General features: G+C 35.8%; 1 protein-coding gene across 3 annotated transcripts in view; it reads right to left on the bottom strand.

Moving 5' to 3' along the window:
• PIK3C2A (phosphatidylinositol-4-phosphate 3-kinase catalytic subunit type 2 alpha) overlaps positions 1–17,573 on the bottom strand; it is a 151,496-nt gene that overhangs the window by 20,733 nt on the left and 113,190 nt on the right. For all 3 annotated transcript variants that reach the window (XM_069091101.1, XM_069091099.1, XM_069091100.1), the window contains 7 exons: positions 15,454–15,583; positions 9,339–9,475; positions 7,419–7,588; positions 6,454–6,610; positions 5,732–5,841; positions 862–1,069; positions 75–199 (listed from right to left, as the gene is read on the bottom strand). In XM_069091101.1, coding sequence (XP_068947202.1) covers positions 75–199; positions 862–1,069; positions 5,732–5,841; positions 6,454–6,610; positions 7,419–7,588; positions 9,339–9,475; positions 15,454–15,583 — 1,037 coding nt within the window. The remainder of the gene's footprint in view (positions 1–74; positions 200–861; positions 1,070–5,731; positions 5,842–6,453; positions 6,611–7,418; positions 7,589–9,338; positions 9,476–15,453; positions 15,584–17,573) is intronic.

Genomic DNA, 17,573 nt, shown 5'->3' with positions numbered 1-17,573 from the left:
TTCATTGATAAGATTTAATAAATGAATTTTTTAGTTTAAATAAAGAATGTAAATGTAGAAGGTTGAGTACATACCCTGGTAACTTCCAAAGTGGAAAAAGAATACTAAGTTTGTTGTGAAGTTCCTGAAATTCATCAAACGTCCGAAAGACAAACGAAGGCTCAATTTGTCCTTCTCTCAAGATTCGCACTACATAAACCTGAAAAAGACAGTATCTAAAATTCAACATTACTATTATAACAAAGCTTTCTTCTTTCCAAACATTAAGAAAACCTAGGGTTATGCTACAAGTATGTAGTAAAGTCAGTTGTATGTAACCCAGGATACAAAAAATGTTTATATAGATATAAAAAAGAAACAGATTTGAAACTGGGTCCTTAGAAGGTATTTTGTTCAACTCCTTCAATTTTATAGATCTGCCATCTAGTAAAGTAGTGAGCTATACGGTGTTAGTACCCAAAGACAATTGTTTTGAATTATTAAGAGTAAAAAAGTAAAATATTCATTTATTTCTAAAATTCAAGGTAATAAATTAGGTAACCAGACATTACACAGCTAAGCTGAAATTCACCATAAAACCCAACACTATAGTACCACCTTTTTTTGGTGGGCATTTAAAAGGCAGACTTTAATTTGGTACCTGGGGTTTTTATGGGACCTATAATTGCTTATAGCAATTAGTGATAAAGATTCAAGAAAACATTAAGAATACTGAAAATTTGGTTCCTTGACATTGGTTTATTCATTAACAAAATAAAGATGACTTAAAATAATTCAGAAAATATCATAAAGGAAAGTAAGGGGTCAGGAAAAGACGTTAATAAAATATACACATAAATCTACAAATAATTCATAACTTACATAATGTTTATCTGGGTTGTATTTCTTATGGTATGTAAAAACAGAAACTTCTTTGATTCGACCATCTTGTTTAAAGGAATATGTTTTGGGTGAAAATGAAAGAATAGGCTCATCATTAGAAGGAAGTCCAGAAAAACGAAGTTGAGCAAGGTTATGAATGAAGAAGTTAAATTTTGTAGCAATGCTCCCCAAACTTGATTCAATCAACCTATAGAAATACCAAGAAATTAAAGAGCAATTAATGCTGGTACCTTTAGATGTCTTTTGAAGATAAAAGAAAAACAAACTAATGCTTTTCAAGCAAGGCCCTAGTTTTCTACCAGTTATCTTTTGGTAAACAGATCAAGCCCCATTATAATGGCTCAAGAAAACAAAAAATTCAGAATAGGTGATTCTAATCATTTCTTTTTCCCCTATGCAATAACTACTCATTTTACTAATCCCTAAAGAACACGAGACATTTACAAAAAGTGTATAAGGATATAATAAATGGTGTGAAGCCACAATGTTCACTCCATCTTTTTATTTACTGGTACACTAACTAGTAAGGTGAACAGGGATGAAGGCTAGTAGTTATTCCTTATTTAAAAATATTTCCTACATTGATTACACAATTAGAAATGCAATGGGACTAACTCCTCTTCCAAAATTAATATAAGAAGACAAAAACAAAGGTTCAACATATAACGAAAAATTCATAAGAGCATTTGTTCTCTGTGGTAGCAAAGAATTAGAAACAAAGTAGGTACCCATCAACTGGAACATATTAAAAGGTTAAAAAGTTGTGATATATAAGAACTGTACAACAGAAATGAAAAATGAAGATTTCTTATGACTATGAGCATAATATTTAATGTCTATTATTTATATAATGCTTTAAAGTTTGGAAAGTACTTTACATATATTATCTTGTTTGGTCCTTACAACTTTATGAAGTAGATGCTATTATCATCTGCTTTTACAGATGAGGAAACTGAGGTTGAAAGAGAGTGATTTGGGGCGGCCAGGTGGCGAGGTGAGTAAGAGCGCAGGCCCCAGGGTCCGGAGACTTGGGATCAGTTCTGGCCTCAGATACTTCACACCCACACACATACAACCACACCCACACCCACACAAAACTGGCTGTGTAACCTTGAGCATATTAGTTAACCCCAATTGCTTTAAAAAAAAAAAAAGAGAGAGTGGTTTGCCCATGGTCAAGCTAGAAAGACTCTGAGGTAAGATTCAGACTCAGATGATCTAGACCCCCAAGTCTAGTGCTATATGACTATACCACCTAGCTGGGAAGATTTGTTTGAAATAATCCAGAGCAGGGCTTCTTAAACTTTTTACACTCACTGACCCCCTTCATGAGTTCAGCAGTGCTTTGTTGGCTGCTCAGCCTGAGGGCATTCGAGGTGCAGAGTGTTCATGCTTTGTGTTTAGAACCAAAGCTGCAGTGTAGCTGCTCGTGCAACATGAGCATTGCCAGAAACACCCCAGATCTACTATGCATTTGATTTTTTATTTTTGGTCAGTGAGTGGTCAGAAACCTTTTACTGTTGCCAAATTTTTCGCAACCTCATACAGGGTCACAACCCATAGTTTAAGAAGCACTGAAGAATGAAACAACGAAAACCAATAAAACAACACTTATAAGCCCAACTAAATGAAAGATCTCTAAAAGGATCCTAGTCAAACTCTCAGTATATCCAATTTAAGTTCCAGAAAGCAGATCAAAAAGCATACTTCTCTTCTTTGGTCAAGTCAACAAACATTTATAAAGGACACGCTATGTGCCACACACTGCATAAAAAAAGTTTCTGATTTCAAGGAGTTCACAGTCTGATGAGGGAGACAAAACAAATTATGTATAAACGAGATACAGAACAGAAAAACTGGGAGTAATCTTTGAGAGAAAGTGCTAGTATTGGGGAGGTCTGGGTTGTTATTTGTCCTTCACCCTCAAAGAGGACCATGACGTCAGGAAGGTGATGCCATGACATGCAAGTGAATTGGATTTAAGTGACAGAGGGCTGTGCAAAGTCAGTCTCACTTTCTCTCCCAGAGACATCTGGGTCCAATGGTAAGGCATAGATCAAGACAACTGGGAGACCTTGGCCTATTTTAAGCTAAGGTCTTTAACAGGTCTTAGAAATGAGGCAAAGAATGGTCTCTTTTACCTAATCAAAAAAAAAAAAGAAAAGAAAAGCAAACAATCAATCTGGAAGGAGATGACTCTCAGGGTTTTTGGCCAAAATAGAAACAACTGCTATTTACATTCACTTTGAACTAATCAGGGACCAAAGAATGACCAAGTGGGGCTTGGCCTGGAACCTATTGTTGGCCAATCAATGAGAACCAGAGTGATTTTCTTTAAGGCATGGTCCTTAAGGAAAAAATCTAACCCATAAACCCCAAGATATCTTGCAAAGCTTCAAGGATATTTGCAAAAGTATTCTTGAAGAAGGTGGGACTTCAGCTGAGAGCTGAAGAAAGCCAGTGAAGTCAGGGGGCAGAGTTAAGAAGGGAGAATTCCAAGCATGGAAAACAGTCACTGAAAGTGTATGAAGTCAGTATGGAGTATCAGTGTCACTGAATCATACAGTATGTGTAAGAGAATAAAGAAATGTAAGAAGAGACAAGGTTATGAAAGGTTTTAAAAGCAAGAATATTTTATGTTTATTCCCGCAGGTGATAGGGAATGACTGGAGATTCGGAACAGGGAGAGGTGATGTGGTCAGACCTGGGCTTTCAGAACATCAATTTGGAGTATGAAGTGGAGTCGGGAGAGGCTTGAGACCTTTGATAAGAGAACTGGGAGAATACTTGGGTTCAGTATTGTATATACTGTCAGACAAGGGTAACTTTATTGAGTGCTTTTGCCTATAAGATTTTGTTACAAGGAAGGCTTCAATCTGGAAAGTATTTCGGGGGGGTGAGGGAGGTGGGGAGATTTCCAGAAATGACTAGGATGTTAAAAACTAAAGGTATCAATAAACTTTTTTAAAAAATTAATAAAATAGCTGAAAACAGATTAAAGTGTATTGAGGGGGCAAGGGTTAAGCCTCATTCACATGTAACTGTGAAATACTTTAATTAGGTAACCAGAGCAAGGTCAAAAGTAATTCTGATAGGGCAAGGAAAAAAGATAATTTCTGACCAAGAAGGTGGGGCGGGAAGGTAGCATGAGTCTGTACCAAGGGGTAGAAACCATAAGAAAAGATTAGAAAACACTGACAAAGACAAACTTTGTCTACTTTCCAATTTTGTCTAGGGTGAGTCATGGAAAATAACTATTGCATCTAAAGTAGGATGATAGGATTAATTTGGCCTGAAGTAAGAGAAGTTGAAATTTGTAATCTTTCAGTCATCTCAGAGAGACAATATATTCACAAAAATCCTCCACTGCTGGATCATACTCATAACTTATGGTCATACTCATAAGAGTGACACTGGGTTCTTGAAGGTTACTGCCAATATAAGTGCTGATAGGTCTTGCCAAATAAGAAAAGTTTTGAGTATAAGTCTGATCAACTGTAGTCACAGAACTACAGAATTTCAGAGTTGGAAAGAACCTCATCTAGTTTAACTGAGGCCTAACAACAAATCTCTTCATATTCCCAGGAAGTGAACAACCAACTCTTAATAGAAGGCCTAAAGGTCCTAAACTTTGGAACCAAGAAGCACTAGTCTATTCCCTCTCCATATAACAAATCTTTAGATACTTAAAGACAGTTATTATGTGCCTTTTTCTTCAGCAGCTTAGATATCTTCTGTTCTTTTAACTGATCTTGAGGCTCTTTTACCATCTTGGCCACCTTCCTTGAGGTACTTTCCAGTTTATCAATGACATTCCTAAAGGAGTTCCCCAGAAGTGATGTTATTTGACCAGGTGACTCTAGACACCCTAACTCTCTTATGCAGCCTAAGATCACATTAGCTTTTGAGGGTGTACAGCTGATTCGTACTGATCTTATATTTCACCAAAACCAAAAGGTCTATTACAGAGAGTCTGTCATCTAGTTATAACTTCCCATCTGGTACTCGTGTTTTTTTTCTATTTTCTTTCTTTTAACTTTAGTGTATTACTTTATATCCCAATTAAATTCTGATTGATTAGATTCAGCTAAATAATCTAGCTAGTTAAGATCTTGTTTGACTCTGATTCTGTCAGTCAATGGATAAGCTGCTCCTCCCAGCTTTGTGTCACAGGCAGATTTTAGTAAGAACCTTATACAGGTATTATCCAACATGATAAATATGTTAATATAGCAGTAGGCCAAAGACCCACCTAAGGGTGGAGCAATCCATCAGATAATTTACTTTTTGGCTGTAGCAAATAATGCAGACTTTCTACTGAAGTAGAGAAAGTGTAGTAACCTGCATCAATGGAAGGAGTACCCAACACCAATACAATTACAGGTACCTTAAATATGTAAGTGTTAGAATGTATTGCCTTCAGTGAAGAGATATGTTTCTGAAAAGTAATTTGTCAAATTTTTATAAACAGAATCAAATTTTATTTGTCCTTTGGTTTCTGAAATTTAAAAGATAAAAGAGCTATTGAGTCATAGGCTTAGTACTGAAATGGATCTCACAGATCATTTAGTATAATCCCTTAGTTTTACTTAACAGTAAGTTGAGGTTCCCCAAAATTCAATGACTGATTCAGAGTGAAAGAGTTACAGAGCCAGGATGCTCTCTCTTTTGCAAATAAACATCTTTCAGTGCTCCTATTATCTGTAAATAAGGCTTTCATTTTATTTGGTTTGTTCAAACTAAGGAACACCAGTATAAAATCAAACAAAGCATTGGTTTTTGGCGCTTCCTATTGCTTAAGTAGCTCATACTTTTTTTTTTAATTGTATTTTTTAAAGTTATTTAATACCTTGTAAAGAAAATAGTAGCTTCTGCATCTGTAGTTTGGGGCTGAAGAGCATCTCTGACATATTTCAAGTCCTGAATGCTTGTAAGTTCTGGTAACCCTGAAGGAATCATCTATAAAAGAAAAATAAAGAAAATTTGAGCTAAATATTAAATTAATTTTAAATTAAAAAAATCCAAACTGCAAAGTCATTTGGAATAAACAACATAAATGGATTACAGGTTCATAAGGACTGTTTTTAGGTTTCATTATAAAGTGAGACCTTGAATAACATTTTAGTCTAATCCCATTTTACAAATGAAGGAACAAAGGTCAAGAGAGATTAAGCAACTTGACTAAGAACCAGAGAAGAAATTCAGTTCTTTTTACTCCATCATATCATTTTTAGTCAACATACGATATGTTTGGCAACGTGCCAGCACTGGAGTCAGAAGATCGTAGTTTAATTCTAGTCTATGACAAAGACTAGGTGTGTGACCACAGGCAAGTCACCTAACTTCACCCTCCCAGGAACTCTCTAAGACTACAGTTCACAGACCGGCTGCTGACTAGCATCTGTGAAGTTAGCATCTTTGTTTCCAAAGGCAGTAATACCCTACACTCATGACACCACACGTCCCACTATCCCTTTCCCCAATCCCTGCCTTAAAGTAAGGAAACATTTGTGATTTTCTCAAATTTTATATCCAATCACAAGTCTTATATTTAAGAAGCAGAAAAGTTACCAGTGAAAGGAGGTTAAGGAAGAGGCTTGTTTGTTTTCTTATCAAGTTATAGGCCTGGCAACAGAGGTCCACAAACAACTGGAAACGAATGGTAGGTTTTTCACCCCCATTAATGACATATGCCATATCTGAGGTTAGCACAAAAGGAGCCCGATCCCTGTTTTCCAAAATAGCAAAAGATATAGAAAACATATTTAGAAGACTGTCCAAATAATTATAAAAACGTGATTACTTAGCAAGATGATATGAACCATTAACTACAACACTAAGGTAGGAAGCTTGCTGTTACATTCAAGATCAAGCAGTTTCGATTATGGCTATCTAAATTAGTAATTCCTAAATTAAGTGCACAATTGACTGAAATAAGTTATTATTTACTTTGATAAATCAATGCTCTCATCTCACAAAGGTAATCACAATTCTAGAGCCTTTTTTGAGTCTGTATTACAGGTATTTATAGAGCTACAAATAGATATAACCACAGGTTCACACATGATTGCACAATGCAAATGAGATTCTGTTTTTACAAAGTATTAAACAGCATGGTGCAATTAAAAAAATAATTATCAAACAGGAAAAACAAAAAAGCTTATTTATCCACGTTTAACCAGAAATTATTTACCTAGGATCCTTTAAAACCAGTCATTTATTCTGATTTAGTAGAATCTACAAAGTACTTATAATGCCAAAAATGAACCACTAAGTATCAAGAATAATAGCAAGTTTGAGTGATAATTTTTAAGATAACTTTTAAATAACAGAAACATGTTTTCATTCTTAAATTCTTATTTAGGGGCAGCTAGGTGGCCCTGGAGTCAGGAGGACCTGAGTTCAAGCCTGGCCTCAAACACTTAACACAAAAACTAGCCATGTGATGTTGGGCAAGTCACTTAACCCCAACTGCCCTCTCAAAAACAACTAAACAAACAAACAAATAAATAAAATTCTTATTTAGCTAAACAAACCTTTTAAAACTACCAAACATTTGTGCATGGCCCAAAAACTTTCCGAAGTCAATGTGAAACATATGTCCTGTACTTCGTAGCATTATATTGTCATTGTGCCGATCACAGATACCTAATACATATGTGGCTACACAGCATCCAGCACACGAGTAGATGAAATTCTCAGATGCCTGTAATAAGAAAAATTATAGTTACTGTCAACTAGGAAAAAAATTATGATTTTGTTGCTGAAGCATCTTTGAAAAAAATTTACCTACACTTAAAAAACACAGCAAGTTCCTCAAAGTACCATATCACATAATGCACAAGTTAATGTTTTAATAGGTACATATAACTATTTTTAATCTACTTGTAACCGAATCCTCCTCAACCTAATTCCTTCCTACTGCTAATTAGCAGACATATTCCTAGCCCTGAAAATAGCTGATCTCTGACACAGGATGTTTTTCTGTCCGTTGGCAATTGCTCATGCCAAAAGACAGGGTACCACTGTTATTCTTTAGGTGCACTGTTTAAGAGCTGTGGCAATTTTCATGGCATGAAAAAGGTGAAAATATATTCTGAGTTTTTCGGAAATCCAGTTTCCCTATCTTGCACAGGCCAGAAATTTAGTGGTCACTCACTAGTCTAATTCCAATATATATCAACATTCATGGAAACTTTAGCCTGTGCTCCATTTTCCCAACCTGTGCCAGTTCTCTGCCTTTTTTTTTAGGCCATCTGGAGGTCCTTTCCTTCCTGGGGGCTCATCATATTGGGACAGATGCAAGTGTGGACACCTGACTGGCTTTAGCCCTACTGTAGTAGAAAATTCCCAAACTTAAGCAATCCAGAAGCCTTAACCCCCCCCATCAACAAAGATTACTAAGAGATGCCATCACATCTGGCAAAAGGCACATTTGGATTCAGAAAAATTTAGGTCAAACTATACAATCAGCTTAATTTATATCCCACAATATATAACCAAGAAAACAGTAAGATCAGCTTTCTTTATTACAGAACTTACCTGACATTTGCAGTCACTGTACAAGTTTCTTAATATCATAAAACCACACAAACATCAGTTCAGTCTGTCCTAAGTAGTCTTGTATTATTTATATTTTACAAAAAGGGAAATAAGGACAGAGAAGTGTGCAATTCAATTTTTTGATAAAATAATTTATCTTTAGCTTTTTTCTTTTGCCACTGAATCTTTAGTCTACATCTAGGAGTCACTGTATATTTAAGATGCCAAATTGGCCTTGCTTCGAATGGCACATAAAATCCTCCAGTACACAAGAGGGTGCTTATATTAATTCTATTTTATGGTGATAAGCAACTTACTGAAAGCCACAGAGAAATTAAAAGTAGGAAAGACAATCTCTGCTTTCCATTACAATGTGGAAACCACATCAAAAAGCAAAAGTATTTTTTAAAAAGGTTGGAAAGACCTGCAATTATCGACTACAATCACTAGGTGGCACTCCTGTGTTAATAAGGTAAAATGCTGACAGCTTACTAGAGGTAGGGAAAACTGACAGCCACAGAAATTGACCAAAAGAACAATATATAGGTAAAATGCTGCTTTTTAAGGTACCATCAAATGGGTAGATAAGCAAAATCGGAAGGAATAAAAATTAAGGGTCACCAGTATTATCATTTTAAAGCTTTCTTATTCTCATACCATCTAGAAGTCACACCATTAAAGTCACTCTTCATAATAAAAAATCAAAGGATTACAGATTTGGAGAGGGAAGGGACTTTAAGGAAGGCAAATCCAACACTTTTACTGTATAATCATATATCATAAAGGATAAAAAGTAGGACAACAACAATATTTCCCTGATTACTATTTATTCACTTTTGGTGTTTAACAATTTTAAAATTGGTTATGATTAATTTCTAGTACAAATGTTGAGAATTAAGATAAATGTTCATTACCTTTTCATATTCTTCTTCGGAGGGATTATACTTTCTGAGCCATTCTGCAAGTGGTTTATCTTTAAAGGATCCTGTCACTCCATATTCTACTTGGATTTTCCTGAGTGTATCTGAAGCAGGTACAAGTTCCACCATACCTTCATTTAGAGACAAGTTATTAGTAGAGCTGAAATGTCTAAACAGGGAACCTTATCCAACACATATTTACTAAGCGCCTTCTTCATGCAGAACACTGTTAGGACAAAGTTCAGCTAAGACACTTCTTGATCTCATGGAACTGTGCTTCAGTACAGGGGTGGGGAACATGCAGCCTCTAGACCACATGTGGCCTTCCAGGTCCTCAAGTGCAGCCCTCTGACTGAATCCAAACTTCACAGAACAAATCCCCTAAATAAAAGGATTTGTTCTGTAAAACTTGTACTCAGTCAAAAGGCTGTGCCCAAGGACCTAGAAGGCCACATATGGCTTTGAGGTCATAAGTTCCCCACCCTTGATTTAGGAGATGAATACTTTCAGTAAAAGAGACAACTGAGATATACAATATCATACAAGTATGTTAGATAGTTCTAAAACATAATGCTACAAAAGGTAAAGGAGAAAAGGCATTAGGGATTAAGGGAAACAGGAAAGGAGTCATAGTATTTGTCTTGGGTTTTAAAGGATAGGAATTCGGCAAGAAAAATAGAGGAAGAGCATTCTAATAATAAGGGATGCTGGGAGCAAAGGCATGGAGGCAAGAGAGTACACAGTATGTTTAAGTTTAGCAGAATCAGAGAATGCATAGAAAGAGATAATGCAAGATAAGGCTAAAAAGGCAGAGGCACCATATTATAGAGGGTCTTGAAAGAAAAAGGTTTTTTAATTTTACTCAGGAAGAAACAAATCCATTTAATGTTTTTAAGCAGTAACAAGACTAAATCTATAAATGAGAAAGATTACTCTGGCAGTGGCATTAAAAGAAGGACCAGAAGAGAAAGAGAACAAAAGTGGGAAGACCTTGTAGGAAGATAAAACAGTAGCCCAGGGCAGGTGATAATTGGTGGTAATGGTAATAGATAGGATGGAATGTAGACAAACAAGTTGTGGAGGTGAAACAGACAGGCCTTGGTAACTAATGGGATATGAAATACAGAGAGAAGGAAAAAAAGATAGCTCCCAATGTTACAAACTTGGGAAACAGAGTGAAAGTACTGTCACAGATAAAAATGGGTAAGTGAGGAGAAAATGGAGGAAAGGACAATTTGGGAGGAAAGCCTCTTTGTCTCAGTTTCCTCACCTATAAAATGAGCTGTAGAAGGAAATGGCAAATCACCCCAATATCTTTACCAAGAAAATCCCAAATGGGGTCATAAGGAGCCAGACATGACTGAAATGACTCAACTAGCATAATCTAGTAGAAGGTAAACTCCTTTTGAGGGCAGGGACTCTTCCTTTTGTCTTTATGTCCCTGGCACTTGCACAGTGACTTGGACATATCTGCAGCTTACTAAATGCTTGCTGAAGTGAATTTAAATCTCTCCATTACCAATGCCTCCTTGTCAACTGACTTTAAGCATGCTTAGGTCCTCCTTGACCCTCCTAATCTACCCAATCACAGTCCTATCTCTTCTTTATTCTTCATTATTAGACTTCTTGAAAAAGGTATTTTTTTTTAACATTCTATGTTTCTTTCCTCACTATTCACTTAGTTCCCACCCCTCAAAATCAGTGCTTTCCTCTCGTGCTTGTGAAACTGCTCTCTCCAAACCTACAAATTACCAAATCCAGATAGATTTTAGTCGACTTCCTCCTCACTGTCATCTTCATAGTCAACCCCTCCTCTCCACTTACAAGCTTACATGGTCACCATCATCTTTCAACCGTCATCACCTCTCTTGGGACAATGGCAATAGCTTCCAAATTGGTCTGCCTGACTCAAGATGCTCCCCTTTTTAATATCTTCCTCATAGAGCTGCCAAAGTCATTTCTAGAACATGGTTCTGACGTCACTCCCTTCTCAATAAACTCCAGAGGTTCATTACCCTCCAGGATCAAACAGAAACTCCCCTTGTCATTTAAAGCCTTTTGCAACATTGTTCTAGCCTATCTCTCTGGCATTATCACTTCCCTTTCATTCTTTCAATGGTCCAGTAAAAATATCATTCTTGATAACTCCTCACATAACATCACACCCTCTCATCTTCATACCTTTGCATAGAGTATTCTGTGCCTCATGTTGGATTGTATGTACTCTCTCCTCATTTCTGTCCCTGGGTTTAAATATCATCTCTATGCAGGTAACTTGTAGATCTACATATATATCCATTCCCAGTCTTTCCCTCAAACTTTGGTCCCACAACGCCAATTGCTTATTGGATATTTAAAGTACCAGAGACAGCTTAATTTCAGCAAACCTTAAACTGAATTCATTACCTTCCTCTAAAACCTTTCGAAATTCTTTCCTCTTCAAAACTTCTCTTTCTGTAGAAAGCTTCAGGTTTACAATCTTGCCACCATCCTTAACTTCTTACTATCACTTACCCCACAAATCCAATCAGTTGCCAAATGTTGCCATTTTCACTTTTACAATATTTCTCACATTTGACTTCTTTCCTCCACTCACACAGTTAAGCTTCAGACTCTTATCTTCCTCTGGGAGACAGGTTCCTAACTGTTCTCCCTACTTCTGTCTCTCAGCACTACCATCTATCCTACACTGTACGTGCCACAAGGCCTGGCATATAGTATAGGTACTTAATAAACATTTATTGACTTAATGACATTGCTTCCAAAATAATTTTCCTTATGCACAGATCTTCTATGTGACTCCCACACTTAACCAATTCCAACTGCTTTCTATAGTCTCTGGGATAAATATAAACTCCTCTTTAGTTTCTAAAGTCCTACACAACCTGATCCCACCCTACTCATCCATTTCAGTGGACAGGAGTCCCTCTCCATCACTCTGTGGTCTAGCCAAACTGACTATCTCTCTGACAACACTGCACACCTGGCCCCACACCTCTGAACTGGCCATCCACCTGACACTCACTCTGTACTTACCTCCCCCTCGGAGTCTCGTCTTTTCTCTCACAATGCTGCTCAGACCATGTTCTACATGAAGCCTTTCATGATCCCCCTAGATCCTAGAACCCTCCCTCCTACAGTACCTTATATTTAAAGGCTGTGTGTGTATGCATGTGCATGTATGCAAGTATATCTCTATTTTCTAGTTTTATATTTATGATGTATATAGCAAAGAACTGATTTGAATGTAACCTCACTGCATGTAGAGATATGTTGTGGGGCTCGGGTTTTTTTTTTTGGTACTTGTATTCCTAGAATCTAGCATAGTTCCTGAAACGTAGTAGGCACTTAATGAATACTTGGTAATGGCTTAGAATTAGAACTTGGAATCTCTAATTTCTTTCAAAGCCTAGCACAAAGTTCCACCTTAAAAGGTGATTCCTTTCCTGATCTCTCTAGCTGCTGGCTTCTCCCTCCCAACACTACCCTATATGTTTGTATACATTTTGTATTTACATGCATGCAAACTCAATATCTTTCCTGATGGAATTTAATCTCCTTTAGAGTAGGAACTAAGTTTTGCCCTAGACAGCAGATAGTATTTAATAAATTCCTTTTTATATACTGACTATTCCTTCTTTTTTTTTTTTTTAAAGCAATTGGGGTTAAGTAACTTGCTCAAGGTTACACAGCCAGGTGTTTCTGGGTGGGTGCTAAGTGTCTGAGCCCGGATTCAATCCCTGGTATCCCGACTCTGGGGCCGGTGCTCTTACTTGCTATCCCTACCTGGCCGCCCCCTGACTATTCCTTCTTAATGAAAATCCACAGTTAACTTCTAAGAAAAAAGTTTTGGGATTCTTCATTAATCTTTTTTGTGTCTAACTTTCTTATTTGGCTGGGTCCTCAACCTCTTTCTACCCCCAACTGTGGATGTTCCCCAGTTCAATTTTACAAATTATTTAATAAATAAGTACCTATTATGCTAAGGAATACCTAGCTAAAATCAAGAACAGACATTATATATAATGGAAAAAAGTTAAAGTTATTTCCAAGAAAACCAGGGACAAAGCAACAAAGGTGCCCATTATCACCTTGGACATGAGGTAAAGAAAGGATAAGGGAAGAGTCAATCAGTTACTATATACTTTTTTAAAATCATCTCTGCATCATCTCTCACATGTATATCCTCACTAATTCCAGTATTACTACTCTTGTATAGATCCACATGTCTACTTTTCAGGACTATTCTAAATAGCCTTCTAACAGTTCTTTCTCCTACCTCCAATCTATCCTTCATTATGCTGTTAGAATAATGTTTCTTATGTATAAATCTGATTAGAATATATCTCTGCTAAAAAAAAAAATCAATGATTCCCTATTACCTTCCAAATAAAGTTGAAATTCTTTTGGTCTGGTATTTCAGGCTCTTCACAACATGACACTATCCTATTTTTCCAACTTTATTTCACACTTCTATAGTTCATACATTCAAGAATCCAACCAAATTGGATAACTCTCTGTTCCTTTCCAAATAAATACTATGGGTGGATCCCACTATATCTTGGCAGAAAATGTTTCTTGTTACCCCTAGCCATTTCTCTTTTATTCCGAATTCCTACACCCATCCTTTAAAATGAAAATCAAATTCTACCACCTCCAAAAAAATTTCAGTACTTTATTTCACTCCCCTCCCCAAGCAGACCACAATCTTCCCCTCCCACCCACACTTTATTATAGTAACTTGTGTTAGAGGCAACTAGATGGCTCATTGGATAGAGTACTGGGTCTGAAGTCAAGAAGATTTGAGTTCAAATACAGCCTCAGAGACTTACTAGCCTGTGTGACCCTGAGCAAGTCACTTAATTTCTGTTTGCTTTAATCCACTGGAGAAGGAAACAGCAAATCACTTCAGTATCTTTGCCAAGAAAACCTCATGCGAAACATTGGATTGCTATGCACCAGAGGGTCACAAAGAGTCAGAGACAATGGAAAAATAACCACAGTGAAGTGATGGAGTATAGCTACTTATATTTACATACTACATTCCTTGAAAGAAGAAAATAAATTTCAACTAGACTAAGATTTAGCCTAGCAAATGTCTAACATAAGCAGGTACTTTAAATGACTTGTATTTATTGTTGTATTATCCATATGTTAACTTCATCTAGATGTTTACATAACCCCTTGAGATAGGTGATGTATTATGCTCATGTTCAAGAGAATAAGAGACTTATCAAAGCAAAGAATAAATCCGTTTTAGAAATTTCCATATTCTGGAGACATGAGGAGAAAAAGAACATAGTACAAAAGAAAGAATGAAGAGAAAGATAGGAAAAGTATCCAGACACAGTGGAATCAGAAAAGACAACAATGGATAGTTTCTAGAATTAAGAGGTTGTCAACAACATCTAGTGGTAACAAGAAAACATGGAGAATGAGAATACAAAATGTAATTGGATTTGGTAACTAGGACCTATAAGAGTACGATGACTTACTGGGCTTTAAAAAAATGCATAGATAAGAAAATGATGTTGGTAGGTATAGATAAATCAATTCAAGAAATGTGGTATTAAAAAGAAAAAGAAGCAATTTATCTATAGATGGAAGCAGGATCAAACTAGAGAACTTACAAAACTGAGGAAAGAACAGAGTCAACAAAAAGGAAGTTTCAACATGCTAGAGAAGAAGTATGCTTAAGGGTTCAGGGTCAGATTCTCTGGGAACTAGAACAGAAATATATTTTATTGTATGGAAAAAAAGATTAGTAATTAAAAATTTAGGCAGTAAAAAGGAAATAAGGTTTGCCCATGATGTATAAAGACTGATAAAAATGGATACTGTGTCTTTTGTACAGACCAAATGCCAAAAATTAATTTAACTTGTAAATAAAAAAGCAATTAAACACAAAACTCATATATTCACTACATTTCAATGAGCTAAACATGTTCCTACTCAGTTTTTATTAAAGAGATTATACTGCTTTATATTTGTGTAAAAGAAATTCAATATAAAGAACAGAAGACTAATAAATAAGATAAACTAATGAGATCTTGATGTGGACATACAGAAATGGGAAAACTGGATACCAGATACAAACTAATAATTTCACCTCTATCTTTGCCTGTTGAAAGACACTTGAAAATGACCATTCTCAGATCCAGTCCCTCCTTTAGCCAGATCTTATCCATAATCTTTATCATTTGTAAAGCCAACATATCTTGTCGTAGATCTTCACCAACCTTAAAATAAAAAAATAAAAGGACCACTCTTTTAGAGGCTTTAATAGACTATACTCTTTAAAAGCTGAAAGAAATTCACTTAGAAGTTGTTTTAAAAAAAAAAAAACAATTAAGCTTTTCTTCAGAATTTTGACAATTATTCCAAGGGTACTGAAAGAAAGAGAAAAAAGAGGCCAGAAGTTTCTTTAATTCTTCTATAGGACTTAGCATATAAGTAGTATAATCTAGATTTGACCATCCTGACAAATAATGTAGATAAATAATACTTTTTTGATCTTTGAAGGGGAAATGGGGTTAAATGACTTGCCCAAAGTCACATGGCTATTAAGTGTGTTAAGTGTCTAAGGCCAGAATTGAACTCAGGTCCTCCTGACTCCAGGGCCAGTGCTCTATTCACTTTGCCACCTAGCCACAACAATAATTCTTTATTTCATTCTACAGTTTCCTTATTAATAATTTTTTATATGTGAAAACAAATGAAAATTCACAAAAGCATTCATCTTTGAAGCTACTTCTAAAGCAGAAGGGAAAGAAGAATAAGAGGCCCAGAGCAGGCAGAACTTTGAGCAAGACTGACAGGAGAGACAGAACAAGTGCTTTTCTTTGCTTTTTGCTGCTTATTAATGACTGGTTCTTCTGTTAAAGTCTAGAATTTGGGGATGAGAATTTGCCCTTTGTTTTATAATTTTATTTTTTTTTTTACAATTACTGCTGATTAATTTCAAAATTCATTTTTAAAAAATTTAAGTGCTTGATTCTTAAAGTAAAAGTCAGGAAAAGCAGTAGGTCTACTCATAGGATCATATAAGAATTACTCATGGATAAAAGATATGATCTCCTGAAATGAATGAGATTAATAAGAAAAAATAAATTGAGTGGACAACAAGGGAGAAAGGAGCTGTGGCTCCATATATGGGTGAGGTAGTAGTAAAGGGTAAAGCCTATGATCAAAGTTCAAGTACTATTTTTTTAGATCCAATGAAAAAGTGTACCATGGGCCCTTACTAAAGGACCAAGCATCATTTCTATACAAATGTGTAAGGTACTTCCCTATTCCTGACTACATACTATTTTATAACAGAAAACCTCCTGAGCAACTAAACTTTTCTAGTTAAAATTACTAAAATTTCTGTGCTTGGTGTAGTATAAAATAAACTGGATTAGAAGTCCAAAGGTTTGTGCCCTTGAGAAAATTAATCTCTGGGCTTCAATTTCCTCATCTTTAAATGAAGTATTGAACTAGATGACCGTCAAGTACTTATTTAGCTCTAAATCTATGAAAATTTATGACAACAAAGGCTTCCATAAAGTACTCTGGTGGATACCTAAATGTGTAATAGGAAAAAAAATTATAAATAGATGGCCTAGGTTCAAGTCATATTCCTTCAACTTATTATGCAAACTTCGGCAAGATCTTTCTGCACCTTAAGGTCCTCACCTGAAAGAGTTTGAATTAAAGATTTGAACCTGATGTCTTCAAAACCTCTTCCGGTTCTAAATCTATAATCTCCATTATGACTTCCAATGTTGAGCAGCTGTTGTTCATTCATTTCTCAAAGGAGGTCTTCCTCTTATTTTAACATCTTAAGAGCTATCCACTTATTCTCATTCTTGATACATGACCACATCCTCAAGAATTTCTCATTACTTTTGTGTATACTGTACAGGAGTCAATGGAACTTGGCTGAAGTCAGTTAAAGGTTACCATCCATCTTTCTACTGCTTTGGGTTACTTGTTATTTTAGCTCTTACAAGATTATGGTTTTGATGATTTGAAGTTATGTCCACCTAACATTTTTTTTTCTTTTTGTCAGGATCAAGTAATATCTCTTGCAGAAAATCTAAACAAAAAAAGAATTCCCTACTGATGGAAAGACTGTTCAAGTGTTCCCGTTCACAGTTCATATTGTAAGGAATAAATATCACAAACACTGTAAAACCTACTTAATGAAATCAACAACTGCATAAAAAGACCAATCTAACAATTCAT

Source organism: Petaurus breviceps, unplaced genomic scaffold, assembly GCF_028583685.1.
Source record: "Petaurus breviceps papuanus isolate PSGF00001 unplaced genomic scaffold, PetGlider_PUasm1.0 188, whole genome shotgun sequence".
In the NCBI taxonomy this organism is placed as follows: domain Eukaryota; kingdom Metazoa; phylum Chordata; class Mammalia; order Diprotodontia; family Petauridae; genus Petaurus; species Petaurus breviceps.
Note: the sequence above shows the minus strand (reverse complement) of the source record. Positions and strands in the feature narration are given on the sequence as shown.